At 30.1% G+C, this 18,208-nt stretch overlaps 3 protein-coding genes across 5 annotated transcripts; all 3 read left to right on the top strand.

Moving 5' to 3' along the window:
• The first annotated feature begins 3,084 nt into the window (after positions 1-3,084).
• Positions 3,085-5,829, top strand: LOC126676517 (pelargonidin 3-O-(6-caffeoylglucoside) 5-O-(6-O-malonylglucoside) 4'''-malonyltransferase-like). Its single transcript, XM_050370735.2, has 2 exons — positions 3,085-3,664; positions 5,170-5,829. Exons 1-2 carry the CDS (start codon positions 3,179-3,181, stop codon positions 5,809-5,811), a joined length of 1,128 nt encoding a protein of 375 aa, XP_050226692.1. The 5' UTR covers positions 3,085-3,178; the 3' UTR covers positions 5,812-5,829.
• Positions 5,830-9,279: 3,450 nt separating this feature from the next.
• LOC126676501 (protein ECERIFERUM 2-like) lies at positions 9,280-11,454 on the top strand. The gene is made up of 2 exons (XM_050370717.2): positions 9,280-9,834; positions 10,635-11,454. The coding sequence occupies exons 1-2, from the start codon at positions 9,355-9,357 to the stop codon at positions 11,268-11,270; spliced, it is 1,116 nt and encodes a 371-aa protein (XP_050226674.1). The 5' UTR covers positions 9,280-9,354; the 3' UTR covers positions 11,271-11,454.
• A 2,253-nt stretch (positions 11,455-13,707) lies between these two features.
• On the top strand, positions 13,708-18,208 carry LOC126679539 (uncharacterized). Of its 3 annotated transcripts, XR_007640881.2 has the most exons (8): positions 13,708-14,153; positions 15,125-15,213; positions 15,311-15,386; positions 15,924-15,973; positions 16,121-16,462; positions 17,266-17,414; positions 17,510-17,548; positions 17,805-17,854. XR_007640881.2 is itself a non-coding variant. In XM_050374587.2 (7 exons), the coding sequence occupies exons 1-7, from the start codon at positions 13,991-13,993 to the stop codon at positions 17,982-17,984; spliced, it is 939 nt and encodes a 312-aa protein (XP_050230544.1). In that variant the 5' UTR covers positions 13,710-13,990; the 3' UTR covers positions 17,985-18,208. The 3 variants fall into 3 exon arrangements, 2 of the variants coding, with proteins under 2 accessions (XP_050230544.1, XP_050230546.1); XM_050374587.2 differs by lacking the exon at positions 17,266-17,414 and having other exon boundaries at positions 13,710-14,153; positions 17,805-18,208; XM_050374589.2 differs by lacking the exons at positions 13,708-14,153; positions 17,266-17,414 and adding an exon at positions 14,226-14,279 and having other exon boundaries at positions 17,805-18,208.

Below are 18,208 nucleotides of genomic sequence, written 5' to 3'. Positions count from 1 at the left end.
ACATGATATAACTTGAGAAAACTCTCATGTAATTTTTTTATTTGATGCTGTATTTTTTGTCTACTTTTTTACCGGAAAGATGAATTTCTTCATTGATGAATCGATTATTATTGTCTCGTATCGTATCCCACTCTATTTGACAAGTATCTTTTTATACAGTACTTTTAAAAAAACTCATTAATGAAGTCTAATTTTACTTTTATATTTTTCTATTACATTAAATTTTTTTAATATTTTATTAAAGTTCATGCCAATTAAAATCTTTTCCTCTCCCCTCACTTTCAAATAGAAAACCCTAACCGTCAAGCGTTTTTTCTTTCTTTTTCGCTTCGGCTGCCGTCAATGGTTTATTTTTGCCGTTGACGGTAGCCATTTCTTTTTTATTGCTTTAGAATAAAATAAATGACCGACTCTTTTTCATTTTGGTTGGTAAATCTATCGACGATGCGCATCAATTTCAGGAGATATACAAATAAAAAATCAAAGATGGATCAAACCCTTTTAAGATTGAAGATGAAATTGTTATAAGTTATATTAGTTTTTTTTATAACTATTTTACAGCGATTGTCTTTATTTTTTGAAAGTTTTGTTGTTCTTTCTATATGAAAGATTTGTTGTTTTTTATGAAGAGTTTGTGAGTCTTCTATTAGACAGAAAAGGATTGGATCTTATTGTGTTAGAGCGGTTATGTAATTTTAATTTTGTTTTGTAAGGCGATCTGCGAATCAAGATTTATATCTTGTTTCATGTCAGGTCATTAAAAACGGTTATACCCTTTCTGAATTCTTACACTTATAACTGCTCTTTATTATTAATGAAAGATTATTCGATTGTCAAAAAAAAAAACTAGAATATGTTTAAAAAAAATTGAAATGTTTAAATCGGTAGTTTTGGAATAATAAATTCACAATTTGGTAAAGTTTGGCCATCCAACTTAGAGGACACGAAAAATCTAAATGCATAAACATAACTAATTAAAGAGGAACTTTCACGAAAGCAAACCTCATGACTGCTATTTATGCTCTTTTAAATCAGAATTGGGAGGTTATCATTAATTATTCATATTTATAGAGAGGTTAATTTTACGGCGGATCATCTAGCTTCTCTGATGCCAGATAGTATGATCGGTATTGCTTGGCATGAAGAGCCTCCGAGAAACCTCGTTCCGCGGTCATTGCATGATGTTCAAGGCGTGACTTATGATCGTAATGTCTTTTGCTAGTTTTTTCTAGGCATTTGCCTCTTCTTTTGTAAAAAAAAGGAGCTTTCACGAAGGTTTTAAAGAGGATATTGCTTTCTTGGGAAGCACAAAATTTAAAGAAAATGGTTAATCATAAAAAACTTTACCCATAAACGAATATGAATGCATAAATGTGTGATGGAACTGAATCAATTTTTATTTTAAATATTCTATTGAGTTCAAGTTGAACAAATACAATGATGCATTGCCAGTATGGTGGTTTAATAAACATTGGTTTTGGTCCTTCTATTCTTCAACTCCAATAGTTATTGTGTGAGATCATTAATTAGGAATACTTTTCTTTATTGGTTGTGGCCTACAGATTGGTTCCCTGCCTTACTAATAAATGATCAGCAACTGACCCATAAATTAATTATTAAAATAGTATATAATCAATTTTTTTATTGAATATTATATAATCAAATTAGTTTAAAGTATTTTGTGTGTCTATTTTATACTTTTTTCAATATTTTTAGATGTAAATAATAATATTAATTAATGATTTATCTTTTGTTTGGGACGTTTTATATCAAATAAGAAAATATATATTTAAGAATTACTATACATATAAATTAAAGATAAATGATTTTTTTAAACTTTCATATATTGTTTATCAAAAATAGAAAGTGACTATAATTTAATATGCCAAAACATTAAATGGTTTATCAATTTGAGATGGATGAAGTATTTTTTATTATTTTAGTTTTTTTTAAACTATCTGATTATATTCTCTTAATCTAATAATATAAAGGAATCAAGAGGTGAGATTATTTAAGGTAAACGGTTGTCAATTGACCACCTTTAGCTTTATTTTTTAATTTTTTTATCATGTATTTAATCTTTTATTATGTATTATTTTATTTTATCTATATTATTATCGATATTAAAATTATATTTTTTTATAAAATATTTCTAACTTCGCCATGTAGGGACTTAATTAGCTCCCATTATGGTTGCCAAAACATGCCTTCCTTTCTTCCTACAAGTTATTAAGAGCATTGTTAGGTACACCAGCAAACCAATCACCTACAAAACTACACCAATTATGCAATTAAAGCCTGAGACCTATTTTAGCTAATTAATGATAACATTGTCGACTACCATTTTTGGAAAGGAAAAAAATGTGCTCAATATATTGCAAATCGTGCTTCACAAACAGGAGGCAATCTTCTATTAATATACTCCATCTGTATTTAAATTCAGTTGAACCGACAGATCGAAATTGAATATACTGTTAGAGAGCTTAGCCAACTGGATTAGGCGACACTTGCATTATACTAAGTTCACTTATACTCATATTTAATCAAAAAAAAAAGTTCGCTTAAAATATTTGATGGAAAAAGAAAATGCATAAAATAGTTTCTTATAATGAGTTAAAAAGAAATACAAATTGTTAATATTATAGAGAGAAGATATAATATAACCATCGAACTATGGCGTTAATTTCATAAAAAAAAAAAGATTTAACCATCGAATAGGCAAATACAAAACAAAATCTTAAGTTTAACGAATCAAAAGGAGAGATATCTTGGAGCTGCATTAATTTCATGTAAACAAATATTGAAAAAGACTTATAACTTTAAACATAACAGTAGTAATACGACTACTACCTAACCATATGATACATGTGAGAGAGTCAATTCAAATTTATAACAAGCCGTGTGCAACAAACAGAACCAAATCGAATATAACCCAAGAAATATATTGTATTCATTTCGGTTAGCTATTATAAAGAAATAAATATTATTTTGATTGGTTTTAGATAAAAAAGATTTAATAATAAACCGAACCAAATCAACTAGTTTTGTTTAGTTTAGTTAATTTTTATTTTATTTTATAAATTTAATTCGGTTCGGTTCGAACGGAAAACTCACGAACATCACTATAAAAACTAGCTAAAAGCGATGACAAACTTTGTTCGCATCTTAATTATCCAGAATGGCACCTACAGACATCACTAGAACTGTGAATAATGTTCCAGAATCCAAATTTGAAGCCGTCCAGACTGTGATGCCAGTCACAGTCACCGATCCAAGACAAATTCGGCAGGTTTTGGCGGTGACAAAGCCAATTGCTTCAGCCAATTTTACGGGTTGCCTTAACATAATCCTCTGCTATAATAAGGCTACAGAGAATGATTCCGGTTTTATTGTGGCTGGATGGATCAGGGAATCTCTAGCACGAGCTTTGACGGAACAGCCGCTTCTCGCCGGACGTTTAAGAAGAGGCGAAGATGGCGGCGGCGAGCTTGAGATTGTGTCGAATGATAGTGGCGTTAGGCTCGTTGAAGCTTCGAATAGTTTGAGTTTGAAGGAGTTTATTGATTTTAAAGGAAGAGAGAAAGCTGCGGCTGAATCTCAACTTGTTTTTTGGAAAAGTATTGATGAGCAAAATCCTCAATTCTCTCCATTATTCTATGTTCAGGTCAGTTCGAATTCCATTTTACCGTTAATTTTGAACAAATTACGTACCATGAGACTCCCACATATATTATAATTCACATTTTTATTTTATTTAAAAACCAAATAATATGTTCTTTTATTTTTGTTTCTATCAAGTTCATTTTTTGTGTTAGTCAATAGAGTAAAAAAACTAAATTAAAAAAAATAATAATAATATGATCTTTCACTTTTATTTTTGTCAACGGTTTCGTTTCTCATATTTGAAAATTAGTTTACCAATAAGTCGCTTGACTCGGTTGATTAACACCAAAAATAGACGAAAAAATTATACTGATGACGGAAATAAAAGCAAATGATGATCTTATCATTTGATTTTTAAACAAAAAAGATTAAAGTGTAAATTGCGACGTGCGTGTTTGATAATGAACTTAATGATTTAAATTAAAATTTCCAACACTTATTTTGAATTTTAATTTTCAACACTTATCGTATTGTTGTATAACGTTTGGTAACACAATTTATGTTGAATAGTGTAAAAAATCACGAATTTTAGCGTGTTTTGCAAACTTAACACGAGGTTTTAATTTTAACAAATTAATACTATCGGTTTCTTGCAATTTTAAACAACGAGCAATTTTTCGTCAAAAAATGCTAATGTGCACACTAAAATAACCATTGTTCCGATGTCTACATTAACATTTGTTTGTCAAAAAATTGCTTGGTGCTAAATTTGCAAAAATATCGAAAATTAGTATCCAAATTTGCCAAAATTAAAAGTTCATGTCAAAATTTGTAAAACACACTAACATCCGGTGAAAAACACCGAGTTGACAACCAGATAATGACATGTCAGAACAAACCGGATAGTGACACATTAGCGATTTTCACCAGATTTTCACTTGGTGTATCGATTTGCAAAATATTGATAGTTGATGTCTGAAAATGATGATTTTTAAACGGCGTGATTAAAATGACAAAACGTGTAAAGTTGGTGAATTTTTATTACAATATCCAGATTTGTTGTTATACTCTTGTACTTATATTTGTATATAAACTTTACATTATGATATAATAACTAAACACTTTATGTATTTTTTTAATAAATATATTAAAATAAACCTTATGAGAAACTTTAATATTCTTAATGATGAGAGTTATGAAACAAATTATGGTATTTAGATGTTTATTTAGTTAGCCAATTTTAAAAATGAAAATAAATTTATAATTTGAGACTTCTAAAATTATAAATAAAATCTGTCATTTAAAATTGAAATAGACAATTATTTTAGAAAATTAGGAAAATAGACATAAAAAGACAGAGAAATAAACATAATTTATATTTGTATCGTTTTACTTTAGAATTAAACGAGGTTATCTTTCTCTTTTAGTTTTGTTAACATTCTAATCATTCTGCTCATTTTACAGTTACTCAACTAAATAAAAAAAACTTAATCAATAGAACTAAATTTTAATTTAGTCTTTAACTTTATTTTTAAGTTAAGTAAAAATAATTTGTTTCTACTGCAGGTAACAAATTTCGAATGTGGTGGATATTCAATTGGGATAAGCTGTAGCATTCTCTTGGCGGATCTTGTAATCATGGACAAATTTCTTCAAACATGGGCCAAAATTCAATGTGATATGCTCTCCAAAAATGAAGACTCAAATTTACCTATATTTTATCTCCCTAATCTAAAGCCATCCAGTCCATCTCTTAATGGCATACTCAGCTCAACCCCAATTGACAATTTTGGTCAAACAATGATTTTCAATATCAGCAAAGAAAATATGATTTTGGAGGAAGAATCATCCAAAAAACTTGCATTGCTTTGCATTCAGGAGGCAGAGCAAAATCTAGGTACTAAAATGTCATTACATGAATTTAATTTTCTTGTGAAAGAAACTACTAAGGTAATCAAAGTGGAGAATTGCAAGAAAAATGAGATTGTCAATTTCAATTTGGAGAGGCATTTTAAAAGTAGTTGTGCAAATTTGAAGGAGTATTTAAAAATGAGTGAGCTAGCTTTTAGAGAAGGTAATAAAGCTATTAGGGTTTCATGTTGGATTGGATCTGTTAGTGATGGATTTGTGTTGGGAATTCCATCTCATGAAGAAGTTACTTCTGATTTCAACATTATTATCACATTCCCCATTGAAAATTTGAACTAAAATCAAAATGTTTTTTTATGTTTATATTAATTATCTTATAAATGTTCACTTGATATGGACAATGTGTTTCCTTTGAAATGTGTAAGAATATGTAATTGCAAAATTAATGAAATAATAGTTCTTTATGAACTTTAAAAAATCATATTTTCCACCTAATAATTTTTCTAGATTAATTTATTAATTTTTAGCTTTATTTTTATTGTGTTTTATGAATTTCACTACGAGTTTAAATTTTAATCTTGAATTCAACCTCCAAACTCTAATATTTGAATCTTGAAGCCTGGTCCTAGATACCGATTCTAAATCTGAATTTTAAATTCCTACTCTATACCTGAAATTTTGAAACTCCAATTTTGGACTACGAATCTCAAATTCCTGGATGATCCAACATGAGTAAGATTGTACAAAAATCAAATTAAATAAAATAATTATTCCAAATTCTAACCAAAGCCCTAAACTCTAAACCCCGACTGTGAATCTACTATACGCCTCATCCATACTCTAACCAAAATCTTAGACTTTCACCCCGAAATCGAACCCTAAACCCCAAACTCTTTAACCCAACCTAAATTTTTTTATCTGAAACTCTAACTCTAGACCCTAAATCCCCACTATCAAGTTTGAACTCTAAACCTCTCCACTCGAAAAATTCTTATAAGAACCAAATTCGCCACCTAAATTATAGACCATCCGTTTATCATGTGACACATGATAATAACAAATATAATAACCAATCATTATGTACCATATTAAATGACCAAATTTTAATTTTAATTAATATGATATTTAATGCTCAGTATCACGTTTATTACTTTCATGTGTCACACGATAAGTGAAAGGTTCATAATCCTACATGTCAAACTTGGTTTAGTCAAGTATTTCTCCACTCAAACTCCGACCTCGACCCTAGACTCCTAGCTATAGATCTAAACTTTAATTTGTCTGAAACTCATATTAATTTGTCTGAAAGATGATTTTTTGTTTAAATTTTAACATTAAGTACTATTTAGAATATTTGTTGAAATATAAAATATTAATTAAAATTTTTTTCATTAAAAAGAGGTCAACCTTTAACATTGAGTACTATTTAGAATATTGCTGAGATATAAAATATTAATTTAAATTTTTTCACTAGAAAGAGGTCAACCTAATATTTTGAAGGTGCAACTGAAAAAAGGAAATATGAAAATGGCAAAATTGATGATATTGCAAGATAGAGTGCAACCGAATCGGAAGTTTAAAGGTGGAGGATTTTAAAAGAAATTAGCCTATTATTATTACAGTATTTATTTTGACTAGATCTGCTTTTAAATTTAGTTTTTTATAATTTTATATATTAGATTGTTAATTAATTGGTGGTTTTCGGTAGCTAAAAAGCCTTTTCTTCTTATACCATTTTTTGTAATTTTTAGTTAAGATATCTTTATTAGAACTGAAATTTTTACAATCCATTTCTTTCATCTATGAGATCTAGGGTTGTTAAAATGGGTTGGCGGGTCGTAAATGTGTCGTGTCGACCCATTCTGTTGATACGATAAGGGTCAACGCGAATACGGTCCATTTAACTAATCGTGTCACAGCCTTCAATCCTAACACGACACGAATTTTAAACGAGTGACAGTGACACGACATGATTAACACATTAAGATAAACGGGTAACAGTCTAGGGTGTGTTGTATTCGGTCGAAAACGAAGTAACCGACCGAACTAAACCAGAATTTTAATTTGGTTCGTTTTTCGGTTAATTCAGATCATTTTCGGTCTTCATTTTTAAAAAGTTTGGTTAATTCGGTTCGGTTCGGTTTTGGCTATGGAATTTCCGAATTAACCGAACCGACCGAAATAACCGAATTATATATTTTGTAATATTTTTTTAAAAAATTAAGATAATTTTGTATTTTTTTAGGATTTAGTTACTAACCTAAAATTGTACTTAAATTATAAATTAGTATTAAAATTATTATTTTTTATTTTATTTATTATTTTTTAATAACTAATTTTAATAAAATTTGGTTATTTTGGTTAACCGAAATAATCGACCGAACCAAAATATTATTACGGTTCGATTTCGGTTCGGTTTCAATATAATTCGGTTTGGTTACGGTTTTCGAAATTTCTAACATTTCAGATTCGGTTAATTCAGTTTCAGTTCGGTTCGGTGACCGAACCGACCGATGCACACCCCTAGGTAACACAATTACATGACTATCACGACACGATTAACACGACCTATTAACATTTAAAAATATTTAAACCATAAAAAATTTTAATCTTAAATTTATCAATTAATACTATTTAAAAAATTAATTTATAAATTAATTTAATTATATTTAATTAATTTAATGATTAAATTTTTTATTTTATAAAATTATAACTATTTTATTTATATATTATTATAAATAATATAATTTGTAAACGGATTAGGCGGATTAGATGGGTTCGCGAGTCAACCCGTGATACGACCCATTTATTTTGTGTCATAAATGGGTCAATCCGTTTATGACACGATCTCACTAAACCTCAACCCAGACTCGCCAAATTTATATGTTAGGGGAATCGTATTATCGTGTCATGCCATTTTGACGCCCCCAAATTGAGATCCTAGCTTTCGATTAAAAAAAGAAGCCCCCTTGATACACAAGAACGTATATGGCGAGTGACTAAATTTGCTTTTAGCTTTTGCATATATGAAACTTTTAAAACCATATTATAAATGCTTTCTCGTGTAGAAGCATTGGACATATTAATGTTTCTTATGAAATTTGTTTTCGTGAGAAACCAGCCTACTCGGTGACGTACACGATAGGAGCATTGCATTCATAATTACTAACTTCTATCACAGCATCGAATTATTATTAGGTGCATTAAATTTCATAGGGAATTATTGAAAAAGTCTTATGACTTAAGCCTAAGAAGCACCGAAACTTCGATGAAGTTGTGTGTCTCGTTTCAAAAACGTTCCGGAAACCGGAAACCGGAAACTCTCAGAAACTCTCGAAAACTCATAAGGAAACGTTTCGGGCTGTTTCTGTAAATAAAAAAATATATACTCATAAAAAAAACCTAAAAAATTCTTTATAAATAATTTTTTTGAATCAATTACCCATAATTTTTATCGTTTACTTCATCTACAATAAAACTTATCTTCTTATTTTTAATGGGTTGAATTATATTTGATTTATTTTACTAATTGGCATAAATATCTAAATAAAATTTAATATATGTAACATTTTATAATTTCTAATATTATAAATATATCCATATATTTTTATTATTTACACGTTTTCCCCACGTTTCGTGTCCTTCATTTTAAAAATTTGCCGTTTCCCCGTGTCCGTTTCGTGTTGTTTCCATGCTACCTATTAAACTTATCAAATTCATTAATGATAGTGTATAACTACTACTACCAAACTAACTTAACATGTGAGAACGTGTATTTAAACTTATAATATAACGGAATAAAAATGTAATCAATAAGCACGTCCCTATATAAAAACTATACCTATAACAAACTTTCTTCACATCTTAATTAACTCAATTTATATGGCAATGTCACACATCACCGCTAGTAATGTCCCAAAAATCCAAGTTGAAGGTATCCAGACGGTGCCGCCCTTTACGGTGACTGATCCGAGACAAGTTCGCCGTGTCTTGGCGGTGAAAGAGCCAATCCGGTCAGCTATTTTTACGGGCTGTTTTAACATAGTCCTTTGCTATAATAAGGCTACGGAGAAGGATTCGGGTTGGGTTGTAGCTGGATGGATCAAGGAATCACTCGCACGAGCGTTGAAGGAACAGCCGCTTCTCGCCGGACGGTTGAGAAGAGGCGAAGATGGCCACGGAGAGCTTGAGATTGTGTCGAATGATAGTGGAGTCAGGCTTATTGAAGCTACGATTAGTATGAGTTTGAAAGAGTTTCTTGTTTTGGAAGGAAGAGATAAAGCTGAAACTGAAGCTGAATTTGTGTTTTGGAAGAATATTGATGAACAAAATCCTCAATTCTCTCCCTTGTTCTATGTTCAGGTCAGTTCAGATTCATTTTATTGTTAAATTTCTTGCTCAATTTCTTTGCTGTAGCTATGGCTGAAATTGATTTTATTGAGATTTGAGAACATTTACTATCTTATAACTTAGGCTATTATGTTTGGTTTAGAAATGAAATACATACTTATTAGTAAAATAATAAGTAAAATACATAAGCGCCAAGCAAAATTCTGTTAGGGTCGTGACTTCAATTCTTACGGTAAATGCTTTTTCTGTCTGATGATAAAAAAATAGCTATTCTTATTTAGAGAATATTAATTTCCAAAAATTACATAATAAGAGTTTCATGAAATTACTATTTTTTATTTAAAATTATGAATTAAAGCAAGGAAAAATTATTAACTATTCAATCAATTTCATAAATTAAACATAGTTTTAGATATTGAAATAATTTACACCGATAGCCTCTAATTTTTTTCCCTCTCTCATTATAGCCTTTTTTATTTATAACAAGAAAATTATTCAATTTTCGCACCAAAAATCTTTTTAGTTAGTTTAGCTCTATAGTTTCATCAATTTAGACGACGTGCTGATGAGATGGGTGCATATGTGGATAATAAAATTATACTACATATAATATGTTATAATGTATTATATATTTGGCGCCACATAAACATCACAGCGTCTATGATTAAAAGAAATCAAACGGAATTAAAGAAGATAATCTTTGGTGTTTATAAAATCAAAGTTAAAACTATTTATTACTCATTTATATAATTTTTTTGAATAGTAATGTCAAACAACTCAAATTGAAAAGTAATAATTTATTTGTAATGCAGGTAACAAATTTTCAATGTGGTGGATACTCAATCGGGATAAGCTGCAGCATTCTGTTGGCAGATATTGTAATCATGGACAAATTTCTTCAAACATGGGCCAAATTTCAAAATAAAATGCTCTCCAAAAATGAAGGATCAAACTTGCCTGTATTTTATCTCCCTCATCTTAAACCCCTCAATCTTTCCCTTAATGGCACATTCAGCTCAACCCCAATTGATAATTTTGGCCAAACAATGATTTTCAAGATCAGCAAAGAAAATATGATTTTGGAGGAAGAATCATCCAAAAAACTTGCATTGCTCTGCATTGAGGAGGCAGAGCAAAATTTTAGTGCTAAAATGTCACTAGATGAACTCATTTTACTTGTAAAAGAATCCACTAATGTAATCAAAGTGGAAAATTGCAAGAAAAATGAGACTGTCAATTGCAATTTGGAGAGGCAATTTATAAGTAGTTGTGCAAATTTGAAAGAGTATGCAAAGATGAGTGAGTTGGCTTTTAGAGAAGGCAATGAAGCTATTAGTGTTTCATGTTGGATTGGAAGTGTTAGTGATGGATTTGTGATGGGAATTCCATCCCATGGAGAGGCTACTTCTGAATTCAACATTATTGTCACATTTCCTTGTGAAAAATAGAATTATATGTTCCTAAAAATGATGGCCTATATGTAAAAAAATTATTTGTTGTGTTCCTATTGATTCTTGAATCAATGATCAATTGATATGGATTATGTGGGCTATGTGTGCCCTTTTTGTTGTGTTAAAATATAAAACGTTTGTAATTTTAAAATTAAGTATTTTGTGGTGAAACTTTATTTTATCTTCTTCTCTCCAGTTTCTTTAAAAACTGGCAATTCAACTCTTGTTATTTCAGTTTGTGCACACTAACTTGCTTTGGTGCATTTGGACATAGTTATTACTAAATTTTATGAAGTACTATATAAAAATTAAAATTATTAACTATAATAAAAATGTAAAACTAAAAATATTAGATTTTAAAAAATATAAAATTTTATACGCACTCCTTTCATAAATATAGACAAAATTTGTTTTGCGTAATGATTAAAACAATAACGGTTTAATTGATTATTTTTTGTTCCCTCCCGTTGTACCATTGTTTTAATTATCCAAATATTTTCAATATTACTGATTGTGTATTTTATAATAAAATATTTTAGAAATACCAATTATTTTTTAGGATTGAAAATTAATTTAAAAGGAATAAATTCATGAGCATAAATATTTATTTAGCCTATGATTATTAATTAAAGTAAATCTTAACGAGTTTTGTATTTTTAACATAAACTTTTAACTTCTATAATTTAAAATACGATAACTTTTTTACAATACCAATAATTTTGAGTTCAAAGGAAATTCAAAACTACACCACGAGCAATATTCTTTAAATATTTTTATTTCAAATATTACATATGCACTATCCTGTAGTGTTTAGGATTGTCTTTGATGAAGTTTATATTTTCAAAAATCATTAAGGAGGAGAAACTATAACCATTGTAATTTAATACAAGATTTAGAGAACTTTGACACGCAATGATCCACAAAAAATTGTCCAATTTAAAATAAAGGATTTTTTAAAAATAGTTCGATTTCGACTTAATTGTGAAGTTTTTATGATCAATTTATAATTTTACCGATTAACTTTGGTGTTTTAGAAAGCATCAGGGGTCAAATTGTAGTTTTATATATCTATTTGCATTTTTTTACTGAAACTAAACGATAAATTTATGAATTTAATTGTAAAGTTTAAAAGATTTATCGGTCAAAATATAATCAACAAGAAGATTATTAGGTAACTCATTGCTCTATATCTAAATATTTAAAGAATTTTGAGTTCAAAGGAAATTCAAAACTACACCACAAGCAATATTTTTTAAATATTTTTATTTCAAATATTACATATGCGCTATCCTATAGTGTTCTGCTAAGAAGCACGGAAACTTCGATAAAGTTGCGTTTCCCGTTTCGGAAACGTTTCGGAAACCGGAAACTCTTGGACACCCGTACGAAACGTTTCGGGCCGTTTCTGTAAATAATAAAAATTAAAATTTATAAAAAATTTAAAATTATTACCCACAAATAAAAAAATCTAACTAGTTACCCATAAATTTTACATTCGCATTGCCCACAATACAACAAATATACTTATTTGTGTTGAATTGTATTATATTTTTTATATATTTATAAAATTTTAAATATTTAGTACATTAAATTGAATTATTTTGTTAATTATCATAAATATTTAAATAATATTTTTATAAATATATCCCTAAATTTTTGTTATTTACACGTTTCCCTCACGTTTCGTGTCCTTCATTTTGAAAAAATTTCGTTTCCCCGTGTTCGTTTCGTATCGTTTCCGTTTCCCGTTTCCGTTTCCGTGCTACTTAGGTGTTCTGCTATTCTATGGTGTTTAGAATTGTCTTTGATGGAATTTATATTTTCAAATATCATTAAGGAGGAGAAACTAACCATTCGAAATATTTTTAAGTAGATTTAGTCCACCACGTCATTTATGGATTAACTTTATCACATTATAACATATCATTAAAATAATATCAATTTTGTAATATTATTATTCAAATATATAAATAAATAACAAACAAATTTATAAGATCGCCATCATTTTGATGAAGTGTCATATTATGATAAGGTTAATCCACGAATAACATGGTGAACTAAGTCTACATAAAAAAAATTTCTAACCATTGTAATTTTAATACTACAAGATTTTAAAGATGCGTTGACATGCAATGATAATAGCCACAAAAATATTGTCCAATTTAGAATAAACGATTTTTTTAAAAATGGTTCGATTTCGACTTAATTGTGAAGTTGTTATAATCAATTTATAATTTTACATATTAATTTTGGTGTTTTAGAAAGCATTAGGGGTCAAATTGTAATTTTGTATATCTATCTGCAATTTTATTTTTTGATATTTAAACCAAATATAAATTGATTATTTTATGAATTTAATTGTAAAGTTTAAAAATTTATGGGTCAAAATATAATTAACAAGAAGATTATTAGGTAGCTCATTGCTCTATATCTAAATTTTTAAAGAAGGCATGAATAGAAAAGAAAGGAATTTGAGGAAAGGGTTTATAAAGAGTTTTAGCAGAAAAGCAGAAGGGTTTATAAAATACACCAATTCATTGCTTGGAGATGGAGAAAGGAACTTAATTTATAGAAGTGCTAAAGAGAGAGTGTGATTGAATTTTATCAACGAGCTATAGTTTAAATGGTATAAGCGCCGGAAAATAAACTGTTCAATTCCTTCTGCGCGCTCCCCCACTCCAATTATATATAAAAAAAATTGAATCGTTTTTCAAAGAATGGAGAACAGTAGCAGCAGTAGAAGTAGCAATAATAGCATTGTAATGAGAAATCAAAGAAAGCCATTAGAGAATCCCTTTACTTTTAAAGTGCTTCAAGTATTTACTGGCTTTGGCTTTGGTTGTGGCGTTGGTATTGGTGTTGGAAAACCCATGAATTTAGGTAACCTTTTATTCTCTCTCTCATTTTTTTTTTCTGTTGTTTATATAGCTTTTCTTCTTGTTGTTGTTTTGCTTTATTTCATAACTAGGAAGATGAATTTTGGGGAATTCTTCAAACCCAAGAATGGTAAAACCTGTTTGAAATGTCTGCCTAAATTTGACTCAACTGTCGTTTGAGTTTGATGTGTCTGTTTGTTTTTTCATACTATTTTAAGAAATTAGAACATCAAGTTATTCTTATTCGGTAAGAGAATTTGGAAATTGAGGAGAAAGTTTGTGTCTTTAAATGAATAAATTTCGGTTGTGTGGGAAGAGAGAGCACTTACTGTTATACTGGAAATGATAGTGTTTTGAAGAGGTGTTTTAATCTGTTTATTATGTTCTATGTTTGATGTATATATACTGTTCTTCTTATCAATTCTAACTGACTATTTAGAAAAATGTGGAAGACTACTATTTAACCATAATTAACTAGTTAAATGGATGGTCGTCTTCAAAAGGAATTGCAGATGATTTCTAGTGATTGTATGTGATGCAAATGACTCCTTTTCGAGATGTTGAAGTCTAGGACAAGATATATCTGCAGGTTTTTTTCTCCCAATTGTATGTGATTGTAAAGGACTAGATTACTTGTTTATCTTATAAGTATCAATTGATGAAAGAGTGAACTTGGTCGCATGTGAGCTCGCATTCTTGCAACCTGGTGCGTGTGTGATTGTAGTTTTAAGTCATGGTTCTTTAACTTCAATGTAAATCATGCTTTAGCTTCTTGTCGAATCAAGCTACAATTTTGAAAAAAAATGGATCAATTTTTCCTGTGTGGTACCAAAAGTGCGTTCATTAATAGGTAGCTCATTGCTGTTTTATCTTCTACAAAAGTGATTATGTTGCTGGGGAAATCTCTTAATTCTTATGTATATCTCTGTCTCATCTATTTAATAACATACTCATATTGCTTCAACTACTATTTAGGTGCGTTACCAATGGTAGGGCAAGTTATGAGTGCAACCAGAGGTGCAACTGACGCCTTTTCTGGTGCTAGCAGGCATGTAAACGATGCTGTAAGTCAGTTGTTTGTGCTTTATTAATTTTCACTATGATTTTCATTGTTTCAGTTGAATTTGACGTGACCGCTCTATTCTCTCCCTCTTTTCTCAGTTGCGGAAGATAGGAGCTAAGAGAATTGAAACAGGCATTGGGTGTGGAGTTGGATTCGGATATGGCTTTGGAGTTGGTATGTCATGTGTCATCTCTTCTCATGGAACAAGTCCTTACATTTCTTCTACATGATTGCCAATTTTTCATATAACATTATTTTTGGCTCTACTTGTTTATGCCCTTGCACAGTGGGCTAATTCTATATCCTAGAGTAAATAATAATCCCTTGATAATTATTAAATTATATTTAATTTAACTCATAAAGAATGTGCAGTGGGAAATTTCTCTTCATAGTGCCGAAGTTATATATAAACGTGCACTTTAAATATGAGTACATCGGATAGACCGATGGAGTTTGCATCAGTTGAAGTCATGTCGATTCAAATTAAAAGAAGGATCAAAAGGTTCCCGAGGTTCAACTTGGGTGCTTTAGTGATTAGTCTTGGATAATGGATACCGATCATTCCAAACTGTGAAATTAAATTAAGAATATGATAGGATGAGCTTATCATTTAATGGAATTGGCAACTCATTTGCATGTTGTTTTTCATAAGACCTTTAGTTTCTTCATTATTCACAGATTTGATGGCTGAAATTGACTTTTGTGTGGCAGGTCTGGCTGTGAAACCTGGAGTGGTTCAGAAGCTTCAACTAAGCCTCATGGTATGTGAAATTGTGTTGTATAACGTGTATGTATTTTCACAAACCAATCTAGCTCTTTGGGCGTGGGCTCACAATAGATAGACAGACACCCAAATAATGCTTCTTATAATTTGTTCCTCTCTAAATGTTGACTGCCAAGTTTGTTAGGAAGCAATGATGAAGATGATGACAAAACTTGGAATGACTCCCAATTTATTAAATGGTGAAGGTGGTCTTCCTATGCTCACGCAAAGTGCTATGAACACAATGGGTGGACCCTTGGTTCAAAGCCCACTAAAAAGTATTACACAAATGACACCACAGTTTCCTGGCCAAACATCTCAAGGCACTCATGGTCTTGGAAATATGAGTCCAAACTCAAGCTATGGAAAGTCTACATTAACAAGCAGTGTAGCTGACACACCATTTGGCAGTCGCACAGAAAAGGTCCTCAGCAGTTTCTTACAGAGTCCGATTCTGAAAGAAGACGACACCAACCTAAATGAAGTGGTATGCATGCTGAATCTTTTCTATCTCTTTCCCCTAGATTGCTATGCTCATTTTTTCAGGTTAAAATTCCTTTTTTTCCCTCCATTATAAGTTATATGTGGGTATTGTGCTTCATAGTTCTCAAATATCTTACTTTACTTGTTGCGATCAGCCTTCACTAAGGTAGTATAATAAAATGACTGATGATTAAGAAATGTAACTTTATACCTTTGAAAATGTCATTGGTCTTAGTCTCATATGATGATTGGTGGAATTAATGTTATACATTTAAGTACTTGGAGTGGATGCTATTGATGGACCTTTATAAATTCGTTTGTAGGTCCGTACTCGGTCCTTGTGAAAATTCTTATTAACAAAAAAATGTACATGTGGGAGCCTTAATTGAAGCCTATGAAGCTTGGTTTCCGGTTATAAATTAAGTAGTTTAGTTGATTTTGATTTTAATGGTCATCATTGCCTTGCTGATGTTTAATTTTTATTTTGAGTATACCATCATGTGGATGCTGATTTTAATTGCCATACCACGTCCATTTCGACTTTTATTTTCATAGAAATTACTACCTTTTGAATTGTGATCTGGAGTTCAGAAATTATTCCATTTCATGATGCCAACTTGAAGTTTTGAGATTTAGACAAGTATGTGGCCGAATAGTTTATAATCACATCGGAACGAATTAATCGGTTTATCTTTGCTTGAAAATTTTAAGTGAAGATTCAATTCCTTTTCATTTTTAAAGTCTGAAATTTTTTCATTTAATTTTGCTTGGTGGAACCTGTACTATAAAGCAATATGCTTGGAATAGATAGCGGAGCTCTACAAGAAAAACAGCCACATCATTCAATTGTTCTGCCTTACGTTAAATGAGTATGTAAAGGGGCCAGCGAATATGCTTCTATGCATGTCATATTTTTACATGGACCATTGAAGTGGCATTCTCTGTAAACACAAAAGGTGTTTTATGGACTGATTTTTCGCTCTTTTATGAATATTATGTTGTCTGAAACAATTCAAGTATTTTTGTCTAATTTTTTGATGATATGTGACAGGCTGGGCGCCTGCGGTCAGAAAACAACCTACTTCAAATGGTAATTATAATATTGTCTCTGCTCATCTTGAAGTTGATTTGTCAAGTATATTTTATTAGCACCGAATGTGAATTTTATGTAAAAATATCGCCGAACTCATGATATGCACGAAAATTTATATTGTTTGATTGGAATCAAAATTTCTAATCAACACAATTGGAATATGAGTGCAAGCTTTTTCGCCATGAAGCAAACCTTCAGTTCAGTGACGACTGATGAAATGTGTTGAATGGCTGCATTTGTTATTGTTTTTCAGGTGTTGAAACACCAGAAAGTCATCGAAGGGCTTATGGAGGAGAATGAGAAGCTTCGCGAAATACTGGTGGAAGACCTAAAAATATCACCCAGCAAGCTCCAATCTAGTTACTCATCCAGAACTAAGTCTGCATGCGATGATTGTTTTGAGTGCCGAAGAAGACGGAGAAAAAGCAGATGAAGATAAATTATCACCGGTGAAAACATTCAAATTTTGACCACTTATAACAATTACCAGTTGAACAAATTGATTAAACATCAAATATACACAATGTTATACAGAATAACGGAAGTTTCTCGTGTTTTACTTTCAGGATTTCATTTCTGTTTTTTATAAACTTTTTTGAAACTCAAATACATTATATTTATGACTTATTCTTGTAAAAACATCTTTTGTTGTTTTCA

This window comes from Mercurialis annua, linkage group LG4, assembly GCF_937616625.2.
Source record: "Mercurialis annua linkage group LG4, ddMerAnnu1.2, whole genome shotgun sequence".
Lineage (NCBI taxonomy): Eukaryota > Viridiplantae > Streptophyta > Magnoliopsida > Malpighiales > Euphorbiaceae > Mercurialis > Mercurialis annua.
Note: the sequence above shows the minus strand (reverse complement) of the source record. Positions and strands in the feature narration are given on the sequence as shown.